We start from the raw sequence: 15,342 nt of genomic DNA on the forward strand, positions 1-15,342 counted from the left end.
ATTATTAGTAGGATTACAGTCATGGCTACTTTTTGCACAAATGAATATAAATGCTTCAGAGAATAAACTAATTACAAAATTATTCAAACATTTAGTAAGCACTGTCATTCCAACAATGCGCAATATATATATATATTTTTTAAATATAGTCTATATAAAGGCAGCAGACGCCAAACTTTACAGAACCACTGGCTGTTTTTACGAGAATATGTATTTTGAAAGACCGACATAAAAACAAACACGTTATAACAAATGGTTAAAAATATCACTTACCAATATCTTATCTTGTGTTCCACAGCACAGCATGTAACGATGCCTCATAAATGTCTGGCTCCAAAGAATGAAGCGCTTCTCTTTCACTGTTGCTATTTCACTTGGGCTTTTGTTCTTTGAAGAAGATGTTGTGTCCTCCAACTTGTACTTATATGACGAATAAAGTTCTCGTCAACGTCTAGTTGTTGTTAGCACATTTTTGCCTTTAATAATCCGGTGACAGAGTTTCACTTTGTGTCCCTGCCCTCGTTCCTTGCCACCATTTCATGGCCACTTGTGGCGAAACAGACTTGTCGACGCTAGCGACATGTTGCTAACCCACAACATCCTGTTTTGGCCAGAAAGCAACAATGCACCTTTGGGCCAATTTTGGTGACCAAAATGTTTCCGTTGTTGGCATTGGTACAACACGGCAGCATACCAGCCCCGGACCAGCGCTAATGTCTGACGCTAATCTGGTTAGCATGCCTGCTGGACGCCTCCCTGGTGAGGCGTTCCGGGCATGTCCCACCAGCAGGAGGCCCCGGGGACCACCCAGGACATGCTGGAGAGACGTCTGCTGCCCAGGAATGCCTCCGGATCCCTACCGGAAGAACTGGATGAAGTGTCTGGGGAGAGGCAAGTCTGGGTTTCCCTGTTTAGGTCGCTGTTCTCGCAAGAAAATGGATGGATGTTCGATGTCGTCAACTCCAAGACGGATTGGTGGTGATAGCCTAAAATTTGAAAAGGCGAAAAAGCTCCAGCTTCTGCCCTTCAAAAATTCCCCATCTAAGCTAAAAAAAACAGATTCAGGTAGCAATGTTAGCAAAGCTGTACTTTGGGTTTGCTTAAGACATTGAATCACACTACTTTTACTAGTCACTTTTTTTTGGTATCAGTCCTACTTCTGCTTAACTCATTCACTGCCATTGACGACTATAGACGTACAAAATTAATGTGAACTATTTCCATTTAACATTTTTTTCATTTCATTTCATTTTTTATTAAAATCTAGAAAATAATAATAATTGTACATTTATAACAGATATAAAATTTGTCATTAATCGTGAGTCAACTATTGAAGTCATGCAATTAATTACGATTACATTTTTAAATCGTAATTAATCGCATGCCTTCACTAGTTAACTCACGATTTATCATAAATGTTTTATCTGTTCTAAATTTACAATTAAAAAAATTCTAGGTTTTCATACTCCTGTTAGCAATAGTGGAAAAAAAATGTTAAACTAATAGAAATAGTCCAAATGAATTTTTGACGTCTATAGCCGTCAATGGCAGTGAATGAGTTAAAATTGAAGTCAACCGTAAATATTTCTTGACAATAATATCTTAAATGTGACCTCACTAGTCTAAACATAACATTCTGATTAATATTACATTTGTGGAATATGAGTTATGAAACAAAATCCATCACAGGGGGCGGCCATTTTGCCACTTGCTGTCGACTGAAGATGACATCACAGTTGCTCAGGAAATCACAGCTCAACTGTTATTTTTAAGCTGAGCTGTGTTTGTTTAGTGTGATATCATTTTCACTCGACTGCGAGTAACAAAATGGCCGCCATCTGGTATTGATAAAAACTGCTGGATTTTGCTGCTTAACTCATATTCCCCTCACGCAATATTAACCAGAATATCGTCTTTAGACAAGTGGGGCTGCATAGAACATATTATTGTCAAGATTTTTTGGGGGGGTTAACGACAGATGAGCACTGTGATTGCTGGCAACCTTTAAGCGTAGACACGCGGCGTGGGCGCGATGGTGTCGAGGATGGCGATCCGCCGGGGGTCCCACACGCAGTCTTCCTCCAGCCCGCTGGGCACCATCCCGCAGTGCGGGGGCACCCAGGCGGTGTCGAAGACGGGGCCGAAGCGCACGTCGTGCCACGTCTTCTGCCGCGGGTGACCCTGGTAGTTGATGGCGATCACGAGGCCCACGTCCACCGCCACCTTCAGCACCACCTTACAACCATTCATCAAGCACCAAAAACCAACACAAAGAACAAAATAGGGGGAAATGAACAACAAATCCGAGTAGGATTTCGTGAATAAGAGGGGATAGATTGGTCCCTCCCCCTCAAAAGAACAGGTGAATCCGAGATAATCCGGGGTCCACTACACAGTATTTCATTGTTCTGGCCTGACATCAAAAATGCAATTGAACTTTGAATAAGCATGTTTTTCAGCTCAATCCTGTGAATATGAATTTATTTGCATTTAGAACAACAATTTGTGATTAATCGCGAGTTAACTAGTGAATTCATGCGATTAATTACGATTAAAAACTTTGATTGCCTGATGCCCTGAAATTTTAATAATCTTTTCTTTTTCTTTTTGTATTCATTTACTGCCATTGATGCCTATAAACGTCAAAAATTAATTTTAACTATTTTTTCCCCACTTTTATTAACAAGAGTATGAAAACCTAGAATTTTTTTTATTGTACATTTAGGACAGCTCGTGAGTTAACTAGTGAAATAATGCAATTAATAAAAAAAAAATTAGCGCTTCTTGCCTTTAATTTTTTAATAATCTTTAAAAAAAAATTAATTTATGGCAGTAAATGAGTTAATGATAGTGAACTTTATTTCTGGTGGGACATCAATACGCTTTTGTATGACGCAGCAAAAAAAAAAAACAGCAATATGAAATTTGATATGTACGATTTAAAAATCTGTGAAAACGCAAAAAGTGAACAATGTTATATCTAAGAACAACTGTACTTTTAAAATGAGTCTTTTAACTCATTCACTTGCAGCCATTTTCACTGAAGCAACCCCCTTCGCTCCTGGGTGTTTCACTGGATTTTGACCGATTTTGGAAGGCCCCCAAAATATTGTGTTCTATTGCTATAAAAACATTGAACCTACAAAATTTGAGTCTCTTCTTTCATCAGGAAAAAAGTATATGTCTATCCGTTTCCGTTTTGTAGCAAATAGCATTAGAATACAGCTAAGTTTCATCATTATTCACAAAACAGTGGGGGAAACAGCTTGTTGCAACATGGCCCTGGTTGATCTCTTATACACTGCTGCCACCTGCTGGCCGTTTTTTGTAACAACTATCTTTGCTTTAATCGTTCTCTTCAGTTCAGAGGCTGCATCAAAACCTTCTGTATGCTCTAGCATAAAAAAAAACATAAACGTATAAATATGTTTTTGGGACCATGGCAATATTTATAATAGAACGCGTTTATACGTTTTTGGGAGCAAATGAGTTAATGATTTCAAAAGGCTAAAACCTTGTCAGCGTCGGGATGGTGGAGCGGGTAGCGCTTGGCCTTCTGCAGGTCGCGGCTGAGGTAGACGCCACAGCCCAGCATACCGTCCGTCGACTGGCGGAATCCCGACAACCCGATGAGGTTGGCGCTCTGCCGGGTGGTGCCGTGGTACATGACGTAGCGCCGTCCGTCCTCGGGCACCGCGCCCCCCAGGGGCTTCACCCCCTGAGGAAGTTCAAAGTCATCTTCGGCCCAATCGTATTGCATCCTCCTCCTCTTCCTCGCTTGATCGCGGCATCACTGCATGAAACGCAAAACTACACGTGATGTGACCTTTATTTGACCTAACCTAGCATAAAGTGCTGCATGCTATCATGCTACTGCTAAATAACCACAGGGATTCCTAAGCACTCATGTGTAATAGCAAATTATCCAATTTCACTTAATTGGTTCAAAAACAATATACTGTAACCAGAGGTGGGTAGAGTAGCCACAAATTGTACTCAAGTGTACTGTTCCTTCAGAGTACCGGTAATATGATTCAATTAGTTACAGTTACTAAATGATTACTCGATTAAGTAAATAAGAAGGGATGTTGCTCTCACTTTTTCCTCAGACTACTAATTCTTGAGTAGTCGCCGATACGATACCAAGGATTAATACCACTAGTACTTTTGATACATAACAATACCCCCCCCCAAAAAAAAAACAACAACAACAAAACAAAAACAATGCCAGATAATTTTGAAGCCATAAGACCGATATATCCGAAGACATCATTTTTGTATTAGCCGCGGTCGCAAGTGCCGATACTTTAAATAAGGCTGGGTATCAGCCCGATACTGATACCTGGTATCAGTACTTTCTCATCCATATAAGTAGCCCCCCCCCCAAAAAAAAACTAGTCTGAGCTACTTAGTACCTTAGAAGTAACTTAACATTTAGTTCTTGTAAAAACAAAACAAATCAAATCAAATCATATATAATTCCGTCTTGTTTAGTGTCCTTTTCATATGATTTCATGTTTATTCTAATGTATTTTTTATTCTAGATAACAAACTCAGGTTTTGTTGCACCACAGTTGTATTCACAGTCCACACCATATGAACTCTTTCATAAAAATCATAAAGTATCTAATACATTCTACTGTACTGTAATTCATACGTACCGGTAATTCAAATTAGAGAGGGACTTTTCTATTTATCAATTTATCTTCTAGTCTATCCATCAGAACTCACAAATCTGAAAAGACACAAAAATAAATGTGAGAAATTTACCATAGTAAGCAGCTGATAAACAATGCAGAAGTTTGTATGTTTATTTTTTTTTTTGTGCTGTTGCTATTATTGCTTATTACGAGTTCGGTTTCTACGTTCTTTACGCGCGTCCACGTGCTCGTCGACGTGTGCGTGCGTGCGCTTACAGACACAAGAAGGAAAGCCCCCGAAATTAGTCTGGACCACAAACGCGACACAACTACTCAACGAGTGTCGGATAAAAGACGTTCATTTAAGTGAAGTTGGGCCTCGCCAAACCATGAATATCGAATTAAAATAGTTGTAAACAGACGACTTCAACTTGAAAAGATTACGTGAAAATCGGTCAAATGTGTTCAGACGGGTCCGATATTGACTGCTGTGGCACAAATAAGCGACTATCCAAATTAATTCATTAACATCAATCGTGAATAACGTAGCTTTAGCATAACATTTAAGCTAACAATCACTAACATTTTGACAGCATTTAAAGGAGAAATTAGAAATAATGTCGGTGTACTGACCTGGATACTTTGACTAAAGCTCTGTAATGACTCAGCTATTACTTTCAAACTTTTTAAAATAAAAAAACACTTATAGCTTTGTAATTGATTGGGACCAAAAAAGAAGAGTCTATTGACAATTCCGAACATTTGTGATATTTCCGCAATGCAACACACCTTACACAGTGAAAACAAACTGTGTACGCCTGCGACGAGCATACAAACCGAGCAGATTGTTGTAGTAGTCAAAGGAAATTTCATCACAGTTCGAAATAAATAAAATAATCCTCCTATATCAAATGACAACGATCTTAAGGCCAATGCTTTTCAATGAGAGAAGAGTGTTATTTCACAGAGCTGAATGACATTTTGACTTGAATTGCTGGATTCGTCACATTGTTTGTCAGTTCGCATTTTAAAATAAAACCCGAGAGCCAAACACAACACAAACTCTGAGTAAAAGTTTATTCAAAGTGGTTGACTAATTGTAGTACAACATTCACACAAATTCTCTTTGGTAACTGCTGTTTTTCTTTTTTCCAAGGTGTAGTGATTTTAAATGTCAACAAGGAGATGCAGCTTGTTGTCTGTTGGACTAACTTGAATTTGCTCGACAATAAGAGTTCAGTACAGCGCAGCACTCCGGACCGAGTTCTGCCATCAATACAAACAAATCCGCTCCACTAAAAAAGGTTAAAAACAAAACAAAACTATATATATATAAAATAAAAAAAATAAAAAGAGGCAGATTGTTGTTTCTGTTGGAAAAGTTAAATACTAAAAGTCAATGTATTGTAAAACAGTCAAAAATGGTGATTGAAAGTTACATATTCTAAGAGTTCAGGGACCTTATTTACAAATGGCCTTATTTTAGTCACAATGTATCTTTATTCCTATCAACCAATAATCGGTTGTGGGAATTCTATCCTGCCAAATATGGGAATCATCCTGAAAATAATCTAAATTGGTCGTGCCCCCCAATAAACCCAGACACTATGTCAAAATGCGGGAGGTCGTCGTCAACATTCGGACCCGTGGCACTTCATGTGCAGTCGAAGGTTGGCCTTGCGGAAGAAGGTCTTCCCGCACAACTCGCACCCGTGCGCCTTGTCGCCCGTGTGCACGTCGTTGTGCTTGCTGAGAGACGAGCGGTCGCTGAAGCGCCGGTCGCACACGCCGCAGGCGTACGGCTTCTCGCCCGTGTGCGTGCGCATGTGGCGCGTCATGTTGTGCTGACAGTTGAAGGCCTTCCCGCACACGCTACATCGGAAGGGCTTCTCGCCAGTGTGCACGCGCATGTGCGTCTCCAGGTCGCGGCGGCCGTCGAAGCACTTGCCGCACACCTCGCACACTTTGCCGTTACTGTGCGTGGCCAGGTGGGCCTTCATCTGGTCCCAGGCGTCGGCGTGAGCGCCGCACACGCCGCAGTCCGTCTGGTGGCCGGCCGAGTGGTTGACCAGCGCTATCAGCGAGTGGAACATGCGACCGCACACCACGCAGATGACGCGGCTCCTCTTGTTGGGTGCGCGCCGGCCGGCCGGCGCTTCCTTCTCCTGGTGCGTGAGCAGGTGGCGCATCCTGGCCGAGTCGTCGTTGAAGAGCTTCCCGCAATGGTCGCAGGGGAACGGCCGCTCGCCCGTGTGCGTGCGCATGTGCCGCCGCATGTTGTGCTCCCAGTTGAAGGCTCTGCCGCACTGGCTGCACACGAAGGGCTTCTCGCCCGTGTGCACGCGCACGTGCATGTCCAGGTCGCGGGCGCCGTCGAAACGCTTGCCGCAGACGTGGCACGCTTTGCCGCTGTCGTGCGTCCGCAGGTGCGCCGCCAGGTCGTCGGTGCGGGCGCCGCACACGCCGCAGTCGGCGTAGTCATCTGTGGCGTGGTTGACCGCGGCGTGGTTGACCAGAGCAATGACGGAGCGGAAGCCTTTGCCGCACACCACGCACACCACGTGACCCTTAGACTCCTTGACGCTCGCTTGCTCATCGTTTGCCTCTCCGTCCGTCACCATGTCGTGGACCAGCAGGTGGCGCTTCCTGGTGGAGTGGTCGCTGAATTGCTGGCCGCATATCTGTGAAAAGACGCAATTAAGGATGAATTCATTTGCTGATTAATGATTAATTTTTCACCCTATCCCTTTAATTAAATACAGGAAAATTTACTAAAACATGTATGGTTAAACAACAATCAACATTTTTGCCCAAAAATAAAAACAGAGGTGTTGTTTTGATAATGAGCCTACTTTCATGAAGGACTACAGAAATCTGAGATAATTTACTGTTGGGGGCTGAAATCTGAGGATTTGGACAATATTCTGGTAAAGGTGTCCTAACATGAGCTTTGCAGCGACAACATCATCTCTAATACTGTATCAATATTTTTTCTTGTGAAATTCTGCCTAATTGTACAAATTAGGGGTGTGCCAAAAAATAAATTCTCATTTAGTATTATTCAGAATCGATTTTAAATGTCCCCAAATCGATCTTATTTCAATTATTTTATACTATTTTGCCCTTGTTAGTGTGTGCCTTTATTGGAAGCACTGTTCATGTTGTACACGATTTGGCCACTTAGGGGCAGTGTGGTTCCGCTCGTTCTGATACACTGTTAAGTTGTAGCCACATAGAAGCAAAAAGTCATGATCAAATTATTCCAATAAAAGTTGTTGTTTTTTTGCAGTATAGGATGTTAAGATGCTTCTCTGTATACATTCCTAAAGCGTTTTGTATGAATAGTCGTTCTTTTCAGTGATAAAAGTGCCACGAGTAGCACGCTAATTAGCATTAGCGAGTCAGACTGCAGTAGATCATGACAATTCTTTGCATATCTATAAATTGAAGCAGAAATCACTCAACCAAATAATTTTGAATCTAAAATCGTTCTGAATCGATAATTGATTCTGAATCGAATCGTAGACCCAAAAATCGGAATTGAATCGTGAGACAGTCAAAGATTCCCAGCCCTGGTACAAATACAGGCTCCACAAGATGGTCTACTGTGAGCCCAGTTTCAAACGGACGGATTTTGGTAGGCGCGGCCAAGGCTCGCCTGATTCCAAGCGCTTTGGTTTACAAAATGAGTTGGGCGTGGCCAAGGCTCTCCTGCCCCACCTGCTTCAGTCTAGATTCAGATTCAGTTTATTGTCATTACAACTAGTGCAACGAAACGTAGCGTAAGCGTAGCTATAGTCTAATCATGTGAGGATTTGTTGGTGGTTAATGGGACACCGTTTAGAAAATGAAAAGGCAGGATGGAGATGAAATCATTCGTCATCATTCACCGCAGCCAGAGCGACAACACTTCCTGATCCCCTATCAGCTGACTAATACTATCCAATCACATGCTAGCATACCATAGGTAAATGCAAGTGAATGACAGCAGCAGATTCGACACATCAACTTAGATACTTGTAAAAAAAACAAAAAAAAAAAACTAAAAAAACTGTATGAATGTGTAAATAATAATTCTGGAAACATAAATGTACAAGTAAATATACATTTTAACAAATTAACTTAAACGCTTGATCGTCCGAGTGTGGGGCTTCGCAAAGCGAGGCGTCTTTGTCGCTGGCCAGTGGCCGTACACGACGCTTCAAAGAGCGAATGCTTAACATCATATGGTTAATCTATGCTAAAGCAGTGACTATCTCCTTATTTGGAAACCCGACCCAAAAGTATTGGCACAAACAGTCGAGTAGTACGCGACGTGTATTTCTCATAAATGTTTGAGTTTTTTTGTCCATAAAGTCGCTAATTTGCGAGAAAAAAACGTATAAAGTGGCAAATTGTAGAGTTTTTTTCTCTCTGAATATTGCCCCCACTCTCTAAAAAAATTTATATTTATACGTGGCCATAATACGGCGTCGTATTTAAGCAAGCTCTCTAAACAATTTATCAATAAACAAAAAAAAAAGAAAGAAAAAAGTTGATTACTGTGGTAATCAATTGGCGCTCAATTCATCAATTGTTGCACCTCACACTTTGCTTTTTTCCTAGTGCACTGGTAGAACAACTAGTTCACACTAGTAAAACGTTTGTGCTATACTAAGTTGTAACACGATTTGGACAATTTTTAAATGAACGTTTCCTCAACAATGAAGGACTAACTGTTGATACGTACGTGGCAGGCGTAGGGTTTCTCTCCCGTGTGCCGGCGCATGTGCCGGGTCAGGTTGTGCTGACAGTTGAAAGCCTTTCGGCACTCGCCGCACTCGAACGGCTTCTCGCCCGTGTGCACGCGCGCGTGCATCTCCAGCGCGTTGGCCGTGCCGAAGCATTTGCCGCACACGTCGCACACGTGGCCCTTCATGTGAGTCTTGACGTGACGTTCGAAGCTTTCGTCCGAGTCGAAGCGCTCGCCGCAGACGCCGCACATGTCCTTGGGGTGCGCCTCGCTGTGATTGGCCAGCGAGATGACGGCGTGGAAACTCTTCCCGCAAACTTTGCAGCTGAAGGACAGCTTGGCCTTCCGCAACGTTTTCTTTTTCTGTTTGTCGCCATCGCTGGGCTGCCACTCATCGCTGTCCTTCACAAGTCAAAAAAATACAATAAATAATAATAATAATAAAAAGTCAAAACTCCCCCCCCCCCCTTACCTGGTCTGGTGAGTTTGGTGAAGATGGTTTCTGTGCTTGGGGGACCCAGTCATCATCTCCGATGTCATCATCATCGCCATCACAAATCCCTTCCTCTTCGCGCGCCGCCTCACCGTCATCATCGTCATCGTCGTCGTCGTCGTCATCATCATCGTCGTCGCACAGCACGGCCGCCGGCTTCTCCCCTAAGCCGCTCAGCCCATCGTCTCCTTTCACGCTCTGGAATCAACATCCTGTTGCTTGACCATTTGGTCCACATCCACAACATGAACTCAACTGTCTGTATACTTGTACACGGATTCTAGAAGTGTGGTACGAGTAACACTCGTGCTCCCTCTAGTGGTACACGAAAGGGTCACTAAGCACAGTTCATTTGCATTTTATCTTGAAGAAGTAAGTCTTTAGTATAAAACTTTTAACTTGTGTTTTTTTTTTTTTTTTAACTTTAATGTATAATACATTTTGAATGAATCATTCTTTTTCTTCTATTCTTTTGAAATGTTCCTATATTTAGGCATAGTGCTGATTTATAATCTGCATAATGTTACAGTGGCAAACATAATTATAAAATGTTTTTCGTCGTAATATTGTAACTTTATTCTTGTAAAATTATCTTTTTTGTCATAATGAAACTTATTTTCCTATTATTTTTTTTTTAGCTTTTTCTTGTAATATTACAACTTTATCGTTTTGGATTTTAAATGTTTTAGATCTCATAAAATTTTACTTTATTCCTGTCAATTTCTTAAACTTTAGCTTAGAATATATATATTTTTTACAGTATTCTAATGAGTTAGAAATGTTTGCCATGTAATATTATTACAACTTCATAGTTTTCTTTCTCTTAGCACTGATTTTCTTTTTATATTTCTTGCAGTATTTCCACTTAATTCTCAGATAATATCCTGTAAACTTGAGGATTATTTTCCCAATAGAACCACTACTTTACTCACATGATTCTTTGTTTTTGTAAAACTTGGGATTTTATTCATATACAGTACAGGCCAAAAGTTTGGACGCACATTCTCATGCAATGCATTTTCTTTATTTTCATGACTATTTACATTGGAGATTCTCACTGAAGGCATCAAAACTATAAAAGAACACGTGGAGTTATGTACTTTAAAAAAAAAGGTGAGATAAATTAAGACATGTTTTATATTCTAGTTTCTCTTTGCTCTGATGATTATTTTTTTTGGGCACACTCTTGTCATTCCCTCAAGAGGAGTCACCTGCAATAGTTTCCCAACAGTATAGTAATGAAGGAGATCCCAGAGGTGCGAATGCCAAGAGTGTGAAAAGCAGTAATCAGAGCAAAGGGGTGGCTATTTTGAAGAAACTGCAATCTAAAACAGGTTTTCAGTTATTTCACCTTTTGTCTTTGTGAAGTACATTAACTCCACATGTGTTGATTTTTACTTTTGATGCCTTCATTGAGAATCTACAATGTAAACAATCATGAGAATAAAGGCATTGAATGAGATATATATAGTAGAATGGCCAACCATGTCAAATGACATTTCTGTAAAGAAATAGAACGACTAGTAGGAATTCTCGCTGTTACAGCTTACAAGTACTAGTACTAGAACTAGTGGACCTTTTGCTATGAGTCTACTAGTTGGGGATGGTAGTTTTAGAAGTGCAGTGCAGTCGTAAGGTTTAATTATGTACGGTCATTCAACTAGTGCACTGAACTTTTTTTACTAGTGGGGGCAAAGAGTGTACTAATACTTGGACCTTTTCCATACAAACCTGGCAGGCATCGTTAGGTTTCTCTCTGGCGTGCGTGCGCATGTGCCTCGTGAAGTTGCGTTGACATTTGAAGGCTGTTCCGCACTCTCCGCAGGTGAACGGCTTCTCGCCCATGCACGACAAGAGGAAGAAGAAATATGATGTCATCATTTATACGGTGCTCAACGTTGCTTTACTTAGCATAAAAACACAGTGGAAGTAAAGACACAGCGCTTTCTTTTTCGACCAAAGGAGGGCTTTTTCGCCAGATCGTGGTATATTGGTGCCATGGAATTATAATGAGCTGAGCTGAATGTCTTTAATAATAATAATAATAATAATAGAGCTTTTAAAAGAGCTCAAAATTACTCCAAATAGAATAAAAAAACAAACAAAACTTTTGCTAAAAAAGTCACTACATTTCTGGGCGCTTGCGCAGAATAACTACATGTTATCAGTAAGGCAAAACTGTGCGTTAGTTGTCAACCGCACGCTACTAGTACCACTAGTAAAGTGCTAGATGCTATCACGCAGAATTTCATAACATCACTATTAGTAGGGATGCACCAAAATGAAATTTTTTGGCCGAAAAAAAATATGCCTATTTATTTTACTATCATTGCATTTTATTATAATTAACTAAAATTATAATATTATAAAATATTTATTTAGCACTGGCATTTTAACAAAGCACAATATAAATTGAAATATGTCCAGACCACAGATATGTTGGCTAATGATACATTTTCTGGCGGTGTGATTGCCCTTTATAGTCCATGTACAGTGGTTCGCACGGGCGGTGCGGATGACGCATTTGTATTTGGAGCGGGACACGGCGCGGCGCACCTCAAATCCGCACAGTCACGTATTCACCAACCTGACCAACGTTTAAAAATAAATAAATAAATTTCTTCGCACCAGGGAACAGACTGCAAAGTCACACACAGCATAGCTGTATAGTCACCCGGAGATCGTGGTAAGTGTTTACTACTTGTTTCAAACTGTTGATAGCAATAGTGCTAGCATTAGCTAAAGTATTTAGCACGGCCACTGAACGCCAGTGAAAAAGTGGAAGAAAAAAAAAAGGCGGCGCAGGAGAAAGAGTGGCTCACCTGTAGTATCTGTTTAATCGACCCGTTGAAATGTTGTACAGTTGTTTACCAAGGGACGCCGCTTTCCTTCTCCGGTGCGCGCAGAGGCGGGCACTCACCCCCGCGTTTGGTGTTTAATTCAAACAGATGCTTGCTTGCAGCGTCTTTTTGGCTCACCACAACTTCCTATTTCGGCTTTCATTTTATTTTGGCCCGAATGCAAAAAATACCTATTTTTGGCGGCCGAAAATTCGGTGCATCCCTAACTATTAGTACTAGAAACCCAACTGGAGCACAGTTAGCCCTCACTAGTAACATGTAGTCATTGTACAAGTGTGTTGCTTTGTTTTCTAGTGAGGACAAAAGGCATACTAGTACATGACATATTCAACTGCGTGCACCAGTAGGTTCTGAAGAAATATTTGGCTGGGCTGGCCTGGGCTTACCCGCTCGCTGGCGGTGGGATCCTGCTCGAGCGGCGCTTTCCAGTCGCGATCACATGGCTCGCCCTCAGCCTCGTCCTGCAGTTGCAGAAGTTCAGGCTGGATGGACACCGACGGCTGCGCTGCATCTTCACCGCAACACACAGGAACACTCATTTTGTTATATTGTCAAGCATATTTATACCTCTCAATTGGCACTCATTACAGAAATGTGACTATATGTTTAGAACGTCTACATTTTGTTAATTTTAGCTCCAGTTTTGGGTAATTTTGAGTGCCCTACATTTTCGCTACCTGGACATTCGGACACCCCTACAAAATGGCGCGACCCCTTAATAGGGAGTAGGGTGGACATTCGGACACAGCCCCTGTTTCATAGTGATGGAGAAACCGAAGCTTTCTAAAGCAGTGAATCAATATGAAGCAACGTGTCGAAATGGTTCAGTGTTATGAAGCATTTGCCACGAATCAGTGTGGTGACATCTGCTGGACAAAAATATATTTCATTTACAATCAGCAAAAGGGCAAAATGTCAATAAGAAATAAGACATTCTTGTGTCCGTTTTAAATGAAAAAGTGAAATGCTGGTGCAACAGAAAATTGACGATGGTATTTGAATAAAATGCTTGTGACACTGGGACGGGGATTTTGGTGTTCCCCCCCCAAAAAAAAATCTGCAGCATTTGGTTCTAGTCGGTTCCTAAGACCTCTCCAGCTTTGGAGAAGATACTTTCGGTGATTTGATTTATATTATAATTCAGTTTATATAGTGTGTGAATGAATGCCTACACTATGTGCAATTGCAAATTAATCTATTGTGTAATAATCTCACTTCACCTCCACTGTATAAAAAAAATAATAATAATAAAGGAGGGGGCTGATATTTACTTGAAAAGAAACTTACTAAACTTTTTTATTATATTATAAATTTTACAAGGAGAGTTTTGGGTACATTTTCCCAGTTTATTAGAGGATTAAAAAAGTTACTAAACTGTTGAGGAGCGAACTCGTGACCTTCTGCTTGGTAGGCAGACACTATCATGTGTGCCATATTAGTCTTGTTGTTTATTATAGGCTAATGTATTTCTGGTGTGACTAAATGGAGCAAAAAATGTCTTGAAGCTACGAGGATTCCACCTGACACCAGCAACACAGCTGGAGTGGCGTGGCTCAGCTCCTAGCGGGGCTGCCGCCCAACCTGAAGGTTGTGGATTCGTGCCTCAACCCTAGTAGTTTTTTTTTTTAATTGAAAAACAAACAAACTGATAAGATGTACTCGGAACACTACTTGGAAAATTTACATAATTTTGGAGTGAAAACACTTACCTAGTCCCCCCCGTCCCCAAGTAAATATTACTCATTGTTTTTTTAATGCACTCTTCCTCATTGTTAGTGACTTCAAAAGCTCTCCTCTCAATCTTGCCCCCAAGAAGCATTGTGAGTTTGACTCGGAATCAAATTCTCGGAATCAAATTGACAGACTCGACCCCACCTAACGCTTCGCCCCCGCGGTCACGTGATTTTCCACCGAATGAAGCACGGCATCGGAACAACGTATCGAGACACTTATTGCCGCGAGCGCTCGACCCCTGCCGAGCTTCTGCTTCGAGCGTGACGTCACTAGATGTTCTACCAGATCCAGCGAGGCATTGGGACGACCGATTGTGATACTTCTGGCGCGAGCGCTCGACAACTGCTTCGAGCCATCACTACTGTTCCATCACATCGCTATATTGCGTCTACCTGGCCTCGCTATGTACACGACTCTCTAGCGTCCTCTTTCGTCCGGGAAGCAGCAGTGCAAACTAAAGGTGTTCCAATGAAGTCGGGGGGAGTCGTTTAAAAGACATTTCCAAGAGTTTGATGGCTCGGAGTTTGAAACTACGTCAGAAGCGAAACGAACCTTTGTGTTGTTTGAGCATTTGATGGCGCTCGAGTTCCAGCCTGGAGCGCAGCAGCTCGTCCTCCAGGCCGACGATGGTGCCTTTGAACGCCTGAAAGATCTCCTCGGCAGCTGCGCGCAGACGCTCGTTGACGGTCGCTTGGAGCCGCTGGAAGCTCGACATGACGCCGGGGGACACTCGGACGGTGGGCCCCGCTGAAAAAGATTATGAAAAGGGCTGCTTTCGAGGCTGACAAGACGCCCAAATATTGATTGTTAACAGGAAGTCACTTCCGGTATGCTTTTTCGTCTGCTGCAGAGCAACGTGCTGCTTACTGAGTGTTACGGTGC

General features: G+C 41.8%; 2 protein-coding genes across 3 annotated transcripts; both read right to left on the reverse strand.

Annotated features, from left to right (window-relative positions):
• Window positions 1–969: 969 nt before the first annotated feature.
• LOC147181580 (uncharacterized) lies at window positions 970–4,777 on the reverse strand. Its single transcript, XM_086082171.1, has 4 exons — window positions 4,662–4,777; window positions 3,515–3,793; window positions 2,003–2,235; window positions 970–1,046 (listed from the first exon to the last, which is right to left on the reverse strand). The coding sequence occupies exons 2-3, from the start codon at window positions 3,758–3,760 to the stop codon at window positions 2,005–2,007; spliced, it is 477 nt and encodes a 158-aa protein (XP_085938297.1). The 5' UTR covers window positions 3,761–3,793; window positions 4,662–4,777; the 3' UTR covers window positions 970–1,046; window positions 2,003–2,004.
• Window positions 4,778–5,703: 926 nt separating this feature from the next.
• On the reverse strand, window positions 5,704–15,313 carry LOC147181581 (uncharacterized). 2 transcript variants are annotated; one of them, XM_086066774.1, is made up of 6 exons: window positions 15,013–15,313; window positions 13,113–13,237; window positions 11,597–11,698; window positions 9,845–10,063; window positions 9,370–9,774; window positions 5,704–7,321 (listed from the first exon to the last, which is right to left on the reverse strand). In XM_086066774.1, the coding sequence occupies exons 1-6, from the start codon at window positions 15,173–15,175 to the stop codon at window positions 6,272–6,274; spliced, it is 2,064 nt and encodes a 687-aa protein (XP_085922900.1). In that variant the 5' UTR covers window positions 15,176–15,313; the 3' UTR covers window positions 5,704–6,271. The 2 variants fall into 2 exon arrangements, with proteins under 2 accessions (XP_085922900.1, XP_085922899.1); XM_086066773.1 differs by having other exon boundaries at window positions 11,597–11,701.
• Window positions 15,314–15,342: the final 29 nt, after the last annotated feature.

The sequence above is a fragment of the Leptonotus elevatus genome, chromosome 1 (assembly GCF_054856555.1).
Source record: "Leptonotus elevatus isolate MCC_2025b chromosome 1, RoL_Lele_1.0, whole genome shotgun sequence".
NCBI classification, from domain to species: Eukaryota; Metazoa; Chordata; class Actinopteri; order Syngnathiformes; family Syngnathidae; genus Leptonotus; species Leptonotus elevatus.

What these genes read in the sequence shown, in the direction of transcription:
- LOC147181580 (XM_086082171.1), bottom strand. Translation starts at nt 3,760, where the DNA reads ATGCAATACGATTGGGCCGAAGATGACTTTGAACTTCCTCAGGGGGTG. An exon ending in ACCATCCCGACGCTGACAAG is followed by an intron (nt 2,236 to 3,514) that starts GTTTTAGCCTTT and finishes AATGGTTGTAAG; the next exon opens with GTGGTGCTGAAGGTGGCGGT.
- LOC147181581 (XM_086066773.1), bottom strand. Translation starts at nt 15,175, where the DNA reads ATGTCGAGCTTCCAGCGGCTCCAAGCGACCGTCAACGAGCGTCTGCGC. An exon ending in AATGCTCAAACAACACAAAG is followed by an intron (nt 13,238 to 15,012) that starts GTTCGTTTCGCT and finishes GTTGCGGTGAAG; the next exon opens with ATGCAGCGCAGCCGTCGGTG. An exon ending in AGAAACCCTACGCCTGCCAC is followed by an intron (nt 7,322 to 9,369) that starts GTACGTATCAAC and finishes GTCTTTTCACAG; the next exon opens with ATATGCGGCCAGCAATTCAG.